This window comes from Miniopterus schreibersii (assembly GCF_964146895.1).
Source record: "Miniopterus schreibersii genome assembly, chromosome: 5".
NCBI classification, from domain to species: domain Eukaryota; kingdom Metazoa; phylum Chordata; class Mammalia; order Chiroptera; family Miniopteridae; genus Miniopterus; species Miniopterus schreibersii.
Genome location: NC_138106.1, coordinates 63382419 through 63401249, shown reverse-complemented (window position 1 = coordinate 63401249; position 18831 = coordinate 63382419). Strand labels below are relative to the sequence as shown.

General features: G+C 39.6%; 1 protein-coding gene across 5 annotated transcripts in view; it reads left to right on the top strand.

Annotated features, from left to right (window-relative positions):
• The window catches only part of NXPE3 (neurexophilin and PC-esterase domain family member 3), a 42810-nt gene extending 24828 nt beyond the window's left edge, over positions 1 to 17982 (top strand). For all 5 annotated transcript variants that reach the window (XM_081137919.1, XM_081137917.1, XM_081137920.1 and 2 more), the window contains 4 exons: positions 1585 to 2339; positions 7354 to 7427; positions 11403 to 11609; positions 13431 to 17982. In XM_081137919.1, the coding sequence (XP_080994045.1) occupies positions 1585 to 2339; positions 7354 to 7427; positions 11403 to 11609; positions 13431 to 13981 (1587 nt within the window). In that variant the 3' untranslated portion in view covers positions 13982 to 17982. The remainder of the gene's footprint in view (positions 1 to 1584; positions 2340 to 7353; positions 7428 to 11402; positions 11610 to 13430) is intronic.
• The last annotated feature ends 849 nt before the right edge of the window (positions 17983 to 18831 follow it).

The window sequence follows — 18831 nt, the reverse complement described above, 5'->3', positions numbered from 1 at the left end:
AGGTCAAGTGTGACCCCACCGGACTAACACCCAGTGCCGTTCCCACCTCCCGCAACATTTCTTAAGATTGCAGGACACACAGCAGTAACCATGGGGCCATACAGTGAGGTTGTGGATAGAGGAAGAGAGGGACTGTGGACCCAGAGGCTCTACTTTTATTGGTGTCAAGGGTGGGGGCCTGGAGTTTCATGGGTTCACTTTTTATTGGTGAATTTAAAACATAAGAGTGAGAATTTAAAGCATGAGAGGAAAAAGAGATGTGGCCCAGGTAGTCAGTTATTTAAATCAAAGATCCATAAAACAAAGGAGCCTGGCGACGAGGGAGGGGTGCCTGGCTCTTTACCTAGTTGTGTGGCTGGCAGTGTGTGTGCGTGTTTAGATAGCTGTCTTTGAAGTGGATGCCTCTGAAATGCCTGAGCAATCAAAGTTGAAGTCAGGCACTTGCATTACAAAAAAGAAAAACCAACTGGCAGGGTTTACTCTCTACAGAAAGATTAAAGATATTTCCCAAATGCTCCCTGTCCCCATATATGCATCACCTCCTCCATTATTATAATCTTATCATTATTATTTTTTACCAAGAATGAACCTCCACTGATGCATCATAATCACCCAAAGTCTGTTGTTTACCTTAGTGTTCTCTCTGTGTTGTACATTCTGTGGGTTTGGACAAATGATAATGACAGGTGTCCATCATTATAATGTCATGCAGAGTTTTTTCCCTGCCCTAAAAATCCTCTGCTCTGACTAGCATTTCTTTTTCACTCTTTCTCGGAATTTCTGTCTCTTCTTACATCGCCCCTCTGTTTTCATATGCTCTCTGCTTTTTCCATTAGAGCCCTTAGCATATTAATCATAGTTGCTTTAAATTCCTGATCTGATTATTCCAACATCCCTTCTGTATCTGAACGTGTTTCTAATGCTTGATCTGAAACACATTCAAACTGTGTTTCTTGCCTTTTAGTATGTCTCATAATTTTTTGTTGAAAACTGGACATGATGTGCTGGGGACACTCTGATAAATAGGATTTTAATGATGTGGCGGTGAGGTGTGATTATGTCTCAGTCGGTTAGTGAACCTGTGCTCCTGGGCTGTGAGCTTCCAAAGTGCTTCTTAACCCTCCCCCCACCCCTTAAGTTGGGCAGAATGGTTAGAATGGTCTGGAGTTGGGTATGTCCTTTAGCCCTGTTGGGTTAGGCTCTGATAAAACCCCAATAGGTTAGCCTCTGGTAAAATAGTTTCTCTTGAGGTCAGTCCTTGTTAAGAACAGAATGCTCTGGTACATTTCAGAATGATACCTTTTCCCTTCTACTGGAAGCACAGGGAAGAGGGCGGGTTTTCTCCAATATTTACTGTGGGAAGCTAATTGAGTTCCTAGAGGCAAATGTCACAAAACTGTGACTTTCCTCATTTTGATTTCATTGTTACAATACCATAGCCCTGTAAAACTAGTGAGCTTTGGTTGTTGAAACAGTGTCATCCCAAGTAGTTAAATTAAAATTTAAACGGAAGTAGAGATTTACTTGGTTGAATATAAGGAGACTCGTTGTAGCTGTGGTTGCTGATTTTGTTTTTCTTTTCAGTACTTGGACCGTGAGACCGTCTCAGCCACATTCGTCGACAGCAGTGGGCAGTTTGTTTCGCCTCATGTGGTAGGGCCTAGCCGGAATCTTTACTGTGGCTATGAGCACCAGACTCTGTCCAGCCAGGAGCGTTTGGAGGAAGACTCCTTGCTGACTGCCTTACAGCTGCAGGTGCCTGACATGGGTCCTGTCCCCTTTTTGAAGAGCAGTGACCCTTCTTCCAGCTACTTTGTCATCTTGAACTCTGCAGCCTTCTTCAAAGTGGGAAGCCAGCTAGAGGTGCTGGTTCATGTACAGGATTTTCAAAGAAAGCCCAAGAAGTATGGTGGAGACTACCTGCAGGCCCGAATTCACTCTCCGAAGCTGCAGGCTGGGGCTGTAGGCAGAGTGGTAGACTACCACAATGGGTTTTACAAGGTCTTTTTTACTTTGCTCTGGCCGGGCAGAGTTAAAGTGTCCATATCTCTGGTCCACCCCAGTGAAGGGATCAGAGTTCTTCATTACCTACAGGAAGAGAAACCAGACAGGGTCTATTTCAAGAGTCTCTTTCGTTCAGGAAGAAAATCTGAAACTACTGAGTGCAACATGTGTCTTCCTAGGAGTCTGCCCCTGTGTAACTTTACAGATCTGTACACTGGAGAACCCTGGTTCTGCTTCAAACCAAAGGTGCTTCCTTGCAGCAGCAGAATCAACCATTTCAAGGGTGGATACCTGAAGGGCCTCCTAACTGCTGCAGAGAATGCTTTCTTCCAGAGGTACATGCTTCTTGTTCTTGGGGGTAATTTAAGAGTCCCTTTCACTGTCCTTGGCCTATTTAGGAGACATTGTTACATTCAGGAGACTTTCTTGTTTTGATTATGTGCTACTTATATCTCCCTGAACTTGGCCCAATTCAGGAGAGGTAGTGAATAAGAAAATAAATACAGATTTATGTTTTGGGATTAGTTTTTGAAAAGTGAAGCTTAGTGCTTATTTCAGTTCAAATGAAAAACCTTTTACCTTGAATTTTCATTCTTTTACCCTCATATCTATGTTTTATTTCAGAACTATGTAGCACATCTATAGCTGTATAAACAAGATCATTAATTCACAGACCGATACAGATCATCCAAGAACAGGGCTGGTAAGAGGTCTGTAGTCAGGCCAGAATTTTATCTTCATGTCTAATAAACTAAAATAACTAAGGTTTTTTTTATCTTCACCCAAGGATATGAGCTGTTGTTTTTTAAATGATTTTTAGAGAGAGAGAGAGATCAATGTGAGAGAGAAGCATCAATCAGTTGCCTCCTGCACATGCCCTGACCAGGAATCGAACCTGCAATCTTTTGGTGCATGGGGTGCACTTCAACCAACTGAGCCACCCAGCCAGGGCTAAACTAAAATAACTTTAAGTGACATATCAGTTAAAATCATATAAACATTTATTAATAGGCAGAAGACTATGAATATAGCAACATTGCTGGGTTAATTTAATGATAAGCATGGGAAGCCAGGAAATACCACAGCAAACTATATATTTTAAGTTAACAGTTTTATATTCTTTAAGTATAAAACTTTTCAGCATAGTGATCAATATATGTACTAATGTGCAGAATGGAATGCCCGTTAGTGTGAATTAAACTTTCTGTTTTCGTCAAAATTCCATGTAGTTTTGAATTAAAATAATATTTCTAAGACATAAAAAGTTATAAAAGCTACATGGTCAAAAGTACAATTATTTGAAAGAACATTAAAATTTAAAAAAAAATTAAGGAAATATATTCTTATTAAACATTCCTTGGTAGTGAGATATTTTTGTTGAGTATATCTGGGCACCCTGAAAAATTTTATATTTTATGTCATTACTTGCTGGGGTAAAATTTCCGACCATAAGGTATGTATGTGGTCTATAGAAGCTTCTGGAGTCAGCTCGGCTAAGTTTACCCACACATTTGATGGGCTCATGCCATGCTCTTAGAAGGCCAGCAGAGGGAGCACTACTCAGTGTATTTACTGTCTGAGAGGACTGCCTAGGTTTTGTATGGATTAGTGCAAAAGGACTCTAGCTTTAGTTTTGATCCTGTGTGCTATCTCAGGCATGCTCTTTATTGATGACTGTGAGCGGATTATTTTATTTCTGTGCACTTTTTGTCTCTGTATGAAGACTGCTCAGGTATGAGTTGTGTTGTCAGCCTACTTAGTGGCCTAGCAAAGAAGAGGAAGCACAGCTCGTCATTTACTCAGATTCCAAGTGGGAGAACGTTTAGAGAATGAAATTAGTGTAAAGTTTAAAATACGTCTAACACCAGTCCTACCACTAAAACCAAAAACCAGCTGTGAATCCAGAAAGATAAAATAGCGTCTGTCCCTGCCCTTTCTTCCATACCCTGGATGAGGCTGGCTGATGGCACTTTGTAGTAGCATCGTTAAGAAATCATACTTACCTGGAAGTCTGCTGGCAAAACAGTGTTTGAGGTGGCATAAGGTTTTGGAACCAAGCAATCGACAGAGTCCTGATACCCATTTTATTTTCTGCATTGTTTACTCTGTTAAAATTCTGAAATTTAGCACCAGGCTAACTGAAAAGAAAAAGAGAAAGATTGACATTGATCATTTGAAAGATCTTTGGGTATAATGTTTTGGGTTTATGGCCTGAATATGTTAAGCTGACACCTATTTTTACCTCTTTTCTTGGTGGTTTATAATGTTTAATTCAGAAAGGATTATGAAGCTTAGTCTTGGCTTTAGGTCCCTAAATGATGTATGAACAAGGTGATCTAATGTTTGATTTTTACTCTCAAGGGAAAAAAAAGTGTTGATTTTGGAAAGAACGATAGTACAGTACTTTGCTTAGGAGATCCTATTAATACAAGGGAAGACCTTTTGAGGGAATGAGATTATTACGTAAAGAGCTTCCCTTTATTTTAGCATGATTTATACCTTTTTCTTTCTGACTCTGTATTAGAAGGACTTCAAATCTTTAGAAACTCTGCAAGAATAATAACAGTGAGCCCATATATCTTTAACTTAGATTAATCATTGTTAATGTTTTCCGACATTTGCTATCTCTCTCTGTATGTGTGTTTACATGTGTGTGTCTGTGTATAATTTTCCTCCTAGACCATTTGAAAGTAAGTTGGAAACATCATGGCACTGAACCCCATGAGTATGCATCTCCTAGTGTTATTGGGGAAGTTGAGGTGTCCCTTTTCCCACTGAGTGCTGGGGCTGGAGTCCTTATGATATCTTGAGAAAAAGAATTTTCTGAGACTTGTGTGGGAGGATGAGTGATTTTTCTTTGCGTGAAATTACATCTCTGTGTTTCCAAAGTCCCATTTCCCTTAATCCAGTCCTGGAAGAAGTGTAGCTAGGGATTCAGTAAAGCTAAAAGCAAAGCCAGTATCCAGAGTTTCCATTCCATATTGCAGCCTGGTCCCGTTCAGCATCAGGCTAGTTACCATCCATTAGTTCATTGTGTGTGAGGTCTACGTGGCCATGGGCCGTGTGGGTGAATGCAGGGGAGCCAAGAGAGCATGCCTCCTGCAACAAGAGTCCCAAGGGCAGCCAAAAGGAACGAAGAGCACCAAGAGGACCCAAGAGAAACAAGAGAGCAAGTTTCTTTGTTCAGGGAATTAAGTATCTCAAATCTTCCCACGCTTGCGGTGGCCACGCCCATTCTGGCCAAAGACCTGTGTTCCTAGGTGTGACCGACAGCAAGCACCTTCTCTAGTCCTCCCAACTGTACTGGGCATGCATCTATCTCCCTTCTGTTGGACCCCTGGAGAGTAAAGTTGTAGCTTCCTGGCGAAGCTGCCCAAATGACATGCCTATAATATTTGGTCTTCCCTCTGCTCCTTTCCTGTTATTAATAACTAGGTTAATTACAACGGTATCACTAGGAACAGGGACTTTCTCCAACATATAACCATAACGCAATTACCATACTTTGCACATTTATCATTGATACAGTATTATTATTTTATATATATATATATATATATATATATATATATATATATTTTTTTCCTAAAACCCAGTAGTAGCCTGAGCAAATGACTCGCAAGCAATGTAGGGGAAGCATATCTTTTAAATTATAATTTGGGAAGGAGGGCGCTGCTTTTTTGAAATTTAAGCTAAGCATGTGTAATTTCTTGTGAAGAAGCCAACACTTAAAAGACTTTTAAAGTTGTTTACTTTTTTATTTTTTGGTCCTGAAATAAAAAGTGGCATGCGTTTCTGCAGTTGTCCCAATATCCTTTATAGCTTCCTTTTTAATTTTAAATAATTGAACCACTGTTCACACACAGTGTGTTTAGTTATATCTTTAATCTTTAATCCAGAAGAGGTTTCTAGCTTATTTTGTTTTTTACAATATTAAGAATTTTGATGTCACTATTTTGTAGGATGTCCCTTAATTTGGAGTTGTTGCTTTATTTCTGCATGACTAAAGTAAGGTTAAACATTTTTACAGGAAAATTGCAGAGGTGAAGTTTTCTTTGTTTCCTTACCTTAAAGTTCTAAACTCATGAAAGCAGTTTATATGTGTGCTTTTCAAGTCATGTGCTCTCTTAAATGTCACTTATTTAAGCTATGGAATTTTGTTATTCTCTAATGTAGCCCCCTATACTTCCTTCCTCCCTTAATTGTTATTTTGTCTCTCCCCCCACCATTATAATGTCATTTCCGTAAAAGAGGAGATGCTATTATATCTCTAGCATCTAGGAGTGCCTAGCATACAGTAAAGTTTAATAATTACTTAGGAATAAATCTCTTTTTAAAAAAAAAAAAATATTTTTGTTGATTTCAGAGAGGAAGAGGGAGATAGAAACATCAATGATGAGTCGTTGATTGGCTGCCTCTTGCACCCCCCCTACGGGGGATTGAGCCCTCAACACGGGCATGTGCCCTGACTGGGAATCGAACCATGACCACCTGGTTCATAGGTCGATGCTCACCCACTGAGCCACGCCATCCAGGCAGAACAAATCTCTTTTGAATTGACTGTTGATGAAACAAAAAATCATGACTGCAAGTTCCCATATCAAGAGTTTGGAAAGTTAGCATTTCATTTATTTATTTTTTTTGTTTTTGATCTAAGTGTCAGAGGCCTAATTATTGTGACCTAGTTTCTGGAATAGTTCACCAGGTTTTCGGTATTCTTCTCTTGGGCTCCAGTCTCCCCCACTTTTTCACACAGCCCTCCATCTAATATTTTCCAAGCACAGACTCTAGTCTAGGACCTGTACTAGGAAGTACTGAAGACAAAAGGTGAATGAGACACCACCCACGTCTTCAGCGAGTTGCTGTTTTAGTAAGGGGAGCGGACACGAAAGAGCCGGCGTAGTGGTGAACAGAGGACTGCATGAGCACTTGTCCGGGGTCCGGGGTCTGCAGCAGGGCTCATTTCAGTTCTGGGCAAGGCCGAAGGAAGCCGGCATGTGACTTAGTCAGCATAGACTTGCAGCTGAAAACTCGGAAGTGAAAACACAGATACTCTCATCAGTCTGAGCCATTCTCTGAGTCTGAGGGGTGTAAGTAATTAACCAGAGTTTTTCATTTGGGGAGTTTGCTTTAAGAGCTAAGCAGTGAAAAATTAATCTGTTTAATTCCTATTCAGATATATGACCCGCTTATTTCAGGGGAGACCTAGTTATTATTAATTATGTTGATGAGTATTTCATGTTAACGAGGCTTTGTGCAATCGTATCTATTTTTTATTTGTAAATAAAGATACATATTGGAAAAGAAGTTCCTGAATCTAAGTCTGTGCTCTTTTTATTCCCCTTAAAGTGGTGTCAATATCAAAATGCCAATCAACTCCAGTGGACCTGACTGGGTGACTGTAATGCCCAGGACAATAAAAGGTAAAGCGGAATGATGAGCTTGATGATTTGTTGTTTTTCTTGCTAAGTGGGCTGAGGCTCTGTAGGTTCACTGATGTTACAAACCCCCACCCTCCCTCTGTTAATGTGACGTGGTTACTTCGGAAGGATCTGTTGTTAGGTTAAAATAAATCAGTTAGACCTTATGTGCATACTCTTGGCTTTTGCTACTTATTTTAATTTTTAAATTATTTTTTAAATATATCTTTATTGATTTCAGAGAGAGGAAGGGAGAGGGGGAGAGAGAGATAGAAACATCAATGATGAGAGAGTTGTCATTGATCAGCTGCCTCCTGCATGCCCCCGACTGGAGATCGAGCCCGCAACCCGGGCATGTGCCCTGACTGGGAATTGAACCGTGATCTCCTGGATCCTAGGTCGATGCTCAACTGCTCAGCCAAGCCCAGCCAGGCAGCTTTTGCTGTTTATACTCATGTAAACGTCTTCTTCCTCCACTCCCGTCTCTTTGGCTCCTCAAGAGCCTTCAGAACTGTTCTGTCCATTATGGTAGGTGTTAGCCGTATGTGGCTATTTAAATTAAAATTAAAATTAAATAAAATTAAAAATTCAATTCTTTTTTAAAAAAATTTAATTTTAAAATTCTTTTCCACCACCATTTACTTCTATGGATAATTCTAGGCCATCAAATTAAGGAATATGTGTACATTGTGTGCACACACGTATCCCCCGTCCTTAATTTGCACTGTGTCTTTCCCCAGCTCTTTCTAGCTAACTTAGGGAAATTTCTTTCTCTGCTTTTTCTCTCTTATTTCTTCCAATTGGTGGCTGAAATGGCCCTCATTATGCCTAATGCATGACATGGGATGACACCCTTTGGAGGAAAATATAAGCCGCGGACTTTAAAAAGAAGCAAAAACATTTTAGAGAAACAGAGACCTTACTTGTGAATAATCAAAACTATCCCTTCTATTTTGCATAAAGATCTTTATATCTGCCTTTTCAACCATCTATAAACTTCTTTCTTCACCATCTATATTCAAGATAACCATAAAATTGAGTAGTAACTCATTTTTATTTTTTTAATTTTTATTCCCCATGTATGTACACTAGGAGTTATATTATTGATTTAAGAGGCTTTCATATCTCAGTTATTTTATGTGAAAGTGCATTCTGAGTTCCAAGAAACGCTGACTTTTTAAACAACTTTTGACTGTTTGTTAAAATCATATCGTTCAGGACATGTTTTTGTCCCAGCTGACCATAAGAGGGCAATGTAGGCACAGGCATTTCACTTTTAAAAATATGTTTTGTTATCTAGAGCTGCAAGTTTAAAGAATTAATGTTAGGTTCAGTAATTGATTTGCTTTTCTTGCCTTAACTCTGGTAGTAAATGTAATTAACATTTGAATGGAGATGGTAATAGTTTCCTGTGTGGTATACACTTTTATTTATAATATGTATTTGATACAGAATAACCTAGTCTACTGAGTTAACCTTGGTAAAAATTTTAACTTCAAAATCGCTTTCAGTTCCCATCCTCGTAAATGTTTCCGTGGGCCCAGGTGTCTGCTCTGGAGCTCTCTGGCCTGTGCAGCTTTGACCTGCTGGTATAATTGAATGAGCTTTGGGCAATGTGTGGTAACATGGTTAAGCCACACTTGGTACATGTTGAGAAATTGTTTTTGAATGAGCCAAATAAATATTTGAATGAAGAGAATGAAGGGTGTTTCTTCTTTAGCCAGCAGCCAGATTCACCTTCATCCCTTCATTCTCCTTGTTTGTGCATCTGTCCTCTCATTCATTCGGTAAACATTTAAGTACCTACCCAGGTCTGGCAATTGCTATACTTTATCTTTTATTCAGAGTCCCACAGTTTGAAGAATCTTATGGCAACAAATGGGTCAGGAAATTGTAGCTATCCGGATGGAGCCAATCCAAGGTGTCACTCTCCCCTAGCCACCCCTTCTACCACTGTCCGTATTGATATGGATCGTTCTGCATGAGAACTCAGCTCTGATACATTAACTTCCGCAGCATAAGATTCACAGACCTCTCCAGCACATTGGCAGGTTCGATTCCCTCAATTCTGGTAACAACAACAGAAGAATACACCCTACCTCCCATTTATTTATTTTACTTTTTTGATAATCCAATTTGCCAAATAAAACTTTTAGAAAAGCTTTTTACTTTTTAATTTAGGCCCTGACCTGCAAAAAAATAACAGATACAGCCCTGGCTGGTGTCGCTTAGTTGGTTGGAGTATTGTCCTTTACAACAAAAGGTGGCTGGTTCAATTCCCAGTCAGGGCACATACTCAGGTTGCAGTTAGATCCCAAAGTTTCTCTTTCACATCCATGTTTCTCACACACTCTCTCTCTTCCTTCCTCTCTCTAAAAATAAAAGGGGGGGTGGGAATAAAGCCAAAGTAATTTTTAGTAAATACAAATAATATCCAGAAATCAAATTAGGTGAAAATAGTCACAAATAGGAGACTAAAATTTATGAGTCATATAAGAATTTGGATTTTGAATTGTGGTTTAGCAGGTGAGACTATAGAATTACTGGATTATGATCAAGGTTGGAACGTTGGGGTGTGTAAGGAAGTGATATAAAACGGTTGGTAGTTTTCGAAGATTGTGGATTTTAGTAAGTGTTAGAAATGAATACATGCACACCTTTAGGAAAAAGCCACAAAGAAAGTGACTGACATCTACAAACATCTAGTTGTTTTTTGTTTTTTTTTTTAATCTTCATCCCAAAATATGTCTTACTGATTTTAGAGAGAGAGGAAGGGAGAGAGAGAGAAACATTGATGTGAGAGAGAAACATCAGTTGCCTCCCGTATGTGTTCCTACTGGAGACAGAACCTGCAACCTAGGTATGTACCCTGACCGGGAATCGAACCCAAAACCTTTTGGTGTAGGGGACAACGCTCCGATCAACTGAGCCACCTGGCCAGGGCTGCAAACATCTAATTTTGAGGGGTGCTGTAGCACCGTGGTTAAGAGCATGGGCTTTGGGCACACCTGCCTGGATCATCAGTTCCTGGCTTTGCTCCTTACCAGCTCTGGGCCCTAGGTCATGTTGCTTAACTCTTCTGAAAGGTGCGGATAATAATAGGATCTACCATGAGCATCTTATGAGATAATACATTTAATTGCTTACAACAGTGTCTGGTGCAAAGCAAACTTGTAAGAAATACTAACTGTTCCTGTTTGTTTTGAAGCACGTAAAGCATGTTGTCTCCACAGTGGCATTTTCCACGGGAGGTGTTAGGGCAGGAAGATGTTGATTCTTTCTCTGAAAGGTGTCTTGACCCTGCATTCCCATGTGTAGCTGGGCTACAACCATGAATACTCACTGCTGATGCATTTTTAATATTGTTCATTGTGGATAAAGACTTTCTGAACCTTTTGTATTGCGGGGAATAATTTTTTAGACTGTATGTTGTTGGCCTGGTTGTCTGGTGGTTTCCTGAATTAATATTTGATCATAAGACCCATGGGTTAAAACTTTTCTTTTTATGGGCTGAGAAACAGTGGACTATTACTATGCATATGTACAATAGGAACTTAAATTGTTACTTGCCTCACAGGCATTTGGATGAGAAACTCTTCTCCTATTCTGGGACATGCTGGACAGTGCTTATATCTACATATTTCCTTGGATTTTGCCTGTCTTTATTTTTGGCTTTGATAAAAACGCATAATCAGAGGGAATGCTCAAAAAAAAGAGAAAAGTCCCCTCTTCCCCGTCTGTCCACCGATACCCTCACACCCATTTCAGATCTTCCTATTTTTGTGTAAAGGAGAACCTTTTGTAACAAGGGGAAAGTCTGGGATTTCTTTGAGATGTGATGGCAGGAAATGTTACCCATATTGCTATCAGGCTAACAAATATTGGGGCATAATTGTGTTTCTTGGAATATTTTCAAGTATGCTTTGTTAGAAGAGAATTTCAGAATATCTACCTCAATTCTTTCCTTGTTCTTTGCAGAAACTAACAACCTAGAACTGTCTCAAGGCTCAGGAAGCTTTCCTTCCGGGTATTTTTACAGAAATCAGTGGAGGCCCAGAAAGTTTAAGATGCGCCAGTTCAATTACCCCAACAACATCACAGAATGCTTAAAAAAAAAAGTGGTTTATTTATTTGGTGACTCAACAATCAGGCAATGGTTTGAATACCTAACTGCATTTGTTCCAGGTTGGTACTTTGCTTTTTGTCTCATAACTCTTTCAAACATGCACAGAATCAGCTTTGAAATAAGCAGACTCACTCGGGTGCCTGAAGAAAGGCATCAGGTGAAAAAGCAGTTATTTCTCTGTCGGACTAAAGAGGGATCCTAACCCTGGGAAGGTGCGTGATGGTTCTTGATCAGTGGTGGCGTTGTGATGTATTGATGGAAGCACTGGGTTCTTGTTGAAGTTTATCCCACTGATGAGCTGTGTGACCCCGGACAAGACATTTTCTCCTCAAAGCATCTTCAGATTTAATTTCTAGAAGGGAAGGAGGAAGTAGATATGACCCCAAAGAGTGAAAAGTTAATTCCAGCTTTGTTTTGCTTGTTTTTTTGTTGAAACAGGCATAGCTGAGTTCTAGTCGATAAAGCATAAATTAAAAATCAAGAGAAAGGAAGTCATTTGTATGGCATGGTGGCGAGGCGTGGTTTGATGTTGACTGGGCAGGCCTTCCAGGCGTTGCTTGATTCTTAATTCTGGTGACGTAGTTTGGTATTTCCTTTCATAGCAATGATCACATTGTCTTGATAATTTTCCACCATACCCTTTGCAGAGATTTTCACCTGATAAAGCTTTGTGTCAGTACTTGATCTTAATCAAAGAAAGAACAGTAGATTGAGTTTTTATTCCATTTAAATGGGGTTAAATGCTAAGTAGTAGTGAATTAGGCAGAAAAATCTAGAAGAGAAGCCTGGGACTGCAGGGTGAGAGAAATGAAACCTTTATTTAACCCTCAAGAGTAAAATAGTGCAATTATACTTCGATGTTACTTCTTTACATTGACTGGAAGGCGAGGACTGTGGGCGAGGACTGTGAATTCTCCCTCTGAGCATTGCTGGCTTGTAGCCCTGTAGCGGCTGGCACTGAACAGCTACCTAGGAAATGTTAATTGAATTGGGTTGCCAAAAGTTACTTCGTCTGTTCTCTAAGGCTTTTTACAGGGATATTTAGGAATATGAGACAGACACTCTTTCCTCGTGGGGAGTATTAAGTGATGCGTTGTACAGTTTTTTAGGAGTAAAAAGGAATCAGTGATTCCTGAGCTCTTCAGACTATCTCAGAGGAGCTGGATTTTGAAACAGTTTGGATAAAGGGGAGAGAAGGGAATTCTAACTTGTGCTGCTGTCTTTATTATTCTTATGACAGAGATAGAAGTTCAAGATATTAAACATGATTTTTCCATCCATAAGGTGATGTTGAAAGTCAGAAGAACAGAGTTGCTCCTTTCTTTGGCTTATAGCAAAGAGAGGTATTTAGTTACACAATAGCAAAAAGGTATTTGGTTACGCAATCGCAAAAAGAGGTATTTGATTACTATTATGTGTTCTTAAAAAAGCAGAAATTATCGCCCTTGCCCTGGAAGAAATGTTTATCTGTTAGAACAAAAATGTATAAATGCTAACTTGATTTTTAAATATTCAACAGTTCGTGCAAACAGGAAGGTTTCTTGACCTAATAGAGGTAAACAGGTTGTTTTGTTTCTGAGGTGTAGGCACAGGCACAGAATCCATCACTGATGTTATTATTTGTAACATCATGTTTATGGAGTGAGTTAAATAGTAACTATTTTAGAATCAAGGTCCACTGAGGCAAAGGGGGCCGAAGTGCAGTGAGCTGGGCATTCCCTTCACAGGCGTTCCGCCGAGCAGGGTCCATTTATACCGTCCCTTTCTGTTGTTGTCCTTTTATTTTAAAAGCTGTTTTATGAAGCCACCAAGTAAAGAATAATAAGAACGTTTGTGTTTGGTTTGAACATGTTTATGAATTTGAGCTTCCCTTGTTTCAGATTTAGTGGAGTTTAACTTGGGGAGCCCCAAGAACGTGGGCCCCTTCCTCGCGGTGGACCAGAAGCACGGCATCCTGCTGCACTACCGCTGCCACGGGCCGCCCATCCGCTTCACCACCGTCTTCAGCAGTGAGCTCCGCTACGTGGCCAACGAGCTGAACGGCATCGTGGGAGGGAAGGACACCGTGGTCGCCATAGCCGTGTGGTCCCACTTCAGCACCTTCCCCTTGGAAGTGTATATCCGGCGGCTCAGGAACATCCGCCGGGCGGTGGTGCAGCTCTTGGATCGAAGCCCGAAGACCGTGGTGGTCATCCGGACAGCCAACGCCCAGGAGCTGGGGCCTGAGGTGAGCCTTTTCAACAGCGACTGGTACAACTTCCAGCGGGACACCGTCCTTCGGAAGATGTTCTCAGGGGTTGGAGTATATCTCGTTGATGCCTGGGAGATGACCCTGGCCCATTATTTACCCCACAAGCTCCATCCGGACGACGTTATTGTGAAGAACCAACTAGACATGTTCTTGTCCTTTGTGTGCCCCTTGAAGACTTAGCCTGCCCAGGAGGGGACTGGAGGAATCACTTTCAGTGACCTTTTCCATCACCTGTGTTACAGAAAGTTTATGGGTGGCCCTGTGGAAAGATGGCTACCATTGATATGTAAAAAAATTTCAAAAAGAGCGGGTTTTTGTATAATGATTTGTGAGGAGCTTGGAAAACAGAGGTTATATTATATCTACCTATAGGATATTTTCCAGCCTTGATTTAGCCATGGAAGAACCATTAACGGCATCCACACACTACATTGTCCTTGTAACCAAAGATGCAAATAAGTGTGTTTCAGCTAGCTTCTGGGAGGGGAGATTACTGTGCTTAAAAGTCTGAAAAATGTTCTGACCTAAATGGAAGGGACGAGTTTGGCTGGCAGTGGAGTGTTTGCGGCTTATTTGGCAAAGGAAATTGAGCACAGCAGCATGAACAGCACAGTCCATCTTCAGCGGGTAAACTAACGAGGCTTATAATCAGTGGCTCCTGTAACACACTGAAGACTGCCATGGCTCAGAGTTTCTCTTGATAATTCACTTTTCTGAATTACTTGAAATGACCAGTGTCCTTGCTCAGAATTTCTAGTGAGAATATTTACAATGTCTTGCTCTTATCTGGAAAGGAAGCAAAAGGGAGCTATGAAAACAGTATGTATAAAATCTTTGTGTTCAATTAATATTTGCATTGGGAGATTGTTACTTAATTCAGCTAAATTTTACGTTATGAATGCTCATTCTAAAATAACCATTTTTGGAACTGGAAGGGTGAAATCTATAAATGGAAATTTATTTTTGTGTTCTGAAGTTTGAGGGTTTTTAGAATTGACTTTTATGTAAAGAGTCCTATTTATTATAAAGTTGTGAAAATTATTTCCATCTATTTCAAGTGTTTCTTTTTTGGTTGTTATTTTTGTTAATGGCGAACAGTACAAGATATCGGATCTTGGTCCTTGAGTTCAGCTAAGAAAAGAATTCAGAGCCAGGGAACTCAAATATAAGCAAAAATTTATTTAGAAAGTAACAGGAGTAGAAGAAGTAAGTCATAGAAGAAGTGAGCCAGCTGGGCTTCGTGGATTCAGTAAACAAGTTACAAAGGCAAAAGAAGGGCCCTTGGAGCTTAGGAGAAAGAAAGGCAAAGAAAATGCACCTGGGGGAAGCAAAGAGGGGAAGGTATGGGTGTGCTCCAAAGAGACAGCGAGCATGAGCTGTTCTCTAGAGAAAGAGCTGAGCTGGATCCTTCGTCTTAAGGGTTTTTATCTGGATGTCTTAAGGGAGGATCTCAATAGAATATTCATCAGCTTTTCAGATGTATCTGTTTAGGGTTGTGGCCTCTAATGATTGGTCATTAGTCATCGAAGCTGGTTCTGATATCTGCCACTGCGTCACCCCACCTGACCTTGCTGCGTTTCTGGGCCTGGAACTGAAACACAACTGAGGCCTAGATGTTATCTCTAGTTTGACCAAAGCTGTCTCTGTGATCAACAAACCCAAGGCTTTGTTCTTAAGGTGATTTGATGCTGGGCAGAGCCTCATTATCTTGAGGGCTTAATACTTAAGGGAGTGGTTGTGCAGGGGCTTGTATAGAAAAGTAATATGAGGCTGTTCTCCAGCACCCCCCCCACCCCGCCCACATCATCCTCTAAGAAGATCTACCCATATGACAAATGATATGCCAGGGAAGGAGAGGTCAGGGGAGGGTCCGAATTCCATGATCAGTGATATGAAAGGTCGGGGTCTAAACCCCAGGACCAGCCATATGGTAGGGGAGAAAAAGGTCACTCTGGGGGTGAAGCCCCACCCTATAGTACTTGTCCTTCCACTTTTGCCCTTTGCTAGGTACCCGGGCTCTCCTTCCTGGTAACCTTCGGTACCTGACCTATTGTTCCTACTCTGCTCATGCCTAACTGCCTACTATATCATTTGCAATTGGGTACCCATATTAGAAATTAAAATCTAATTTGAAATTAAAGTTAGATATTGAAATCTATGACAAGTATTTCTTGATTTGGGCATAAGGTACATAAAATTCTCTCATGCTTGGAATTCAGGAGCTGCTATTTCTACTGGCTATCTTAAAATAAATTTTACTTGACTAAACTTAAATGAGTTTAAGTTAATTTGGCGCCATTTAGTAAATACTCTTCTTTTTGAGCCACAATAGATTATAGTCTAGTTTTAGTTTTCCTAAATGGACATGTGAAGAAACTGGGGAGGGTTTAGAGCTGAAGACAGATGCTTAAAGCATGAAAAAATGCACTCTTAGAAGACTGGGTCAAATATATTTTTTCGAAACTTAAAACAGAAAGTCTAAGACCTTCCTTTCCTAGCTTTGAGGGCCACCTTCAAGTTTATAAAATATATATCTATGAAGAAAGAAGATTTTTAATTATTTTCTGAGTCCAAAGAAGACCTAGTAGTTAAATATTAAAATAGCTTACTTTTAATGGTCTTTAAGCTTTAGAGTGTCTAAGGATCACATGGAATACTTGATAAAAAATGCAGAATTGGGGGCCATGCCTCCTGGGAACTGTGGAGTCAGCCTCTGTGAGGAATGCCCAGTGAGTGTGACGCAGTGGTTGTGTGCTGCACCTTGAGAAACAATAAGGGAAGAGGGAAAATAGAAAAGGGAAATAACGTTCTTTGTCTATTATTTCAGGGGCTTTACCCGTAACAATTCTGATCATAATAGAAAAGTGTGGGTGATACTAACTTTGTTTTATAGATGAGGAACTTGAGTTTGGATTTGAACTAAGGAATGTGAGAGTCCATACCCCTTTTCAACTATAACTTGTTGGGCTTTTTATAAAGAGAAGTTTTCTTTTTCATGAAAGAAGTTTTGAGCATTTTCTCAAGGATTGCTTGAGGAGGCTGTCATCTTAGGAAAATTTCAAGGAGAGAGAGGGCACTGCCTCTGTAGGGCTTTGGAGTGATGCTGCTTGTTTGTGCAAATGATCTCGTAATATTGTCTAGTTTCTGTTATTTTTTGATTTAGCAGCATGAGGTCCTAAGGATTTGATGACACAGTTTCTTGAAGAATTTTCAGTCATTTCTGTCCTATTCCTAATTTGTCTTTCTACTCTCTGGTGTGGAAGTTTTTTTAAAAAGTGCATATGTGTAGAATTTGAAATATTATTTAAATTGGGTGGGGAACGTCCAGCCCGAGGGCTGAAATCATTTGGTCTGGTCCTGCCAAGGCAACTGAAGGCAGGACTCAAAATTTAATAAATCTAGGACATTTTTTCATAGCTAATTTTTAAGTTGATAATTTTGTATCGCCCACAAATGATGTTATAAATATCCAAATGGTCCTTTGCAGGAAAAAGGTTCCCCACCCCTGATCTAAATCTTCAGAACACTTAAATGTAATATTTTAATTTCTTCTGAAAAGCTTATTTTAGGCCAGTACCACATGGCTGTGAATATTAGCATCCCAGCCAAATAACATAGTTGGTTTTAAATACATATTTTCCATTATAAAGGGAATCATAGTTTTAATAATTTTTTTTTATTTTTCAATTACAGTTGACATACAATATTATATTAGTTTCAGGTGTACAACATAGTGATTGGACATTTATATAATTCAAGAGGTGATCACCCCGATAAGTCTGGTAGCCATCTGACACCATATATAGTTATTATAATATTATTGACTGTATTTCCTGTGCTGTACTTTATATCCCCATGACTGTTTTCATCATAATTTTTAAAATCCAGAAGAAAATCTGTGCATAGAATCCATAATTCTATGATCTGATCGCAATGACCATTACCATTTTAGTATATTTTCTTACTTTTTTTTCTTAACCACATAGCTGTAATCACAGAATATGTAATTTTTATCTGTGTTTTTTTTTAACATACAAATATTTTTGTTAGTCTTAATAACTTAATTGTAAAAATCTTACCAAACGTTCAGCTAGTGATGTTATTTTTTTTTATTTAAGTAGGCCATAATGGTTGGACACTTAGGTTTCTAATGAAATATTAAAACTGTGGTTTATATACAATTTGAGTTAAAATATGTTTTTTTGAACCAGATAGCATGAATTTCACTTAATGGGTCTCTTCATATTCTAGAACTCAAATGATTGATTTGATACTAGTTGCGAAAGGGAAAATCCATAAGGCCCGTCTGTGCAAATTATATTTTAAAGACATCATCCTATTAAGAGTAACCTTTCTATAGCAGTACAAAAAAGACCTTTGGTGTTCCAGCGGGCTCCATCTACCATTCTGAACAACCATCATTTTATTAAAAATCAATTGACTGACATTTCCCGGCTTCAGGGTCCGTGACAAGAACATATATGGTGAGCCTTTACATATTCCTGTGTAAATAAGATCTCCAAGGTGCTCTTTTTCTCTTTGGAAGTGAGTGCTAGGGGCACCTAGGATGGGGCAGGGGGTAGAAGAAAAGAGGGCTGTTGAGGGCAGAACTTTATAGGATACAGAAGATAGAAGCACAAAATGCACCTCATCAATGTCAGTCTAACCTTTTCTTCAAAGTGCACTTACATTTCAACTTTAAAAAAGTGTGAACTTAAGTGTATTAACTTTTGCTTTTCAATATTCTGCGTTAAATGAGAGGAAGTTAGGCTTCTTTTAAAAAGGATCTTCGGTTGTGTTAAAGTTTTAAGCACCTTCTCGTATTTAGCTCTAGATGCCCCTTACTACTGAGGACCAGGCATTTCCTGTCTCATTATAAAGCTGGATTGTAACTCTGCCGGGTGTGTGGGGGGAGAGCGGTACAGAGATTACAGTAGAAAGTCCCAGAAAGAAAAGAAGCCACAGTGAAACCAAATGTCACAGAAGACATCCTTTCAGTATCCTGCAGTGGTTCATTCTCTAAATTCACC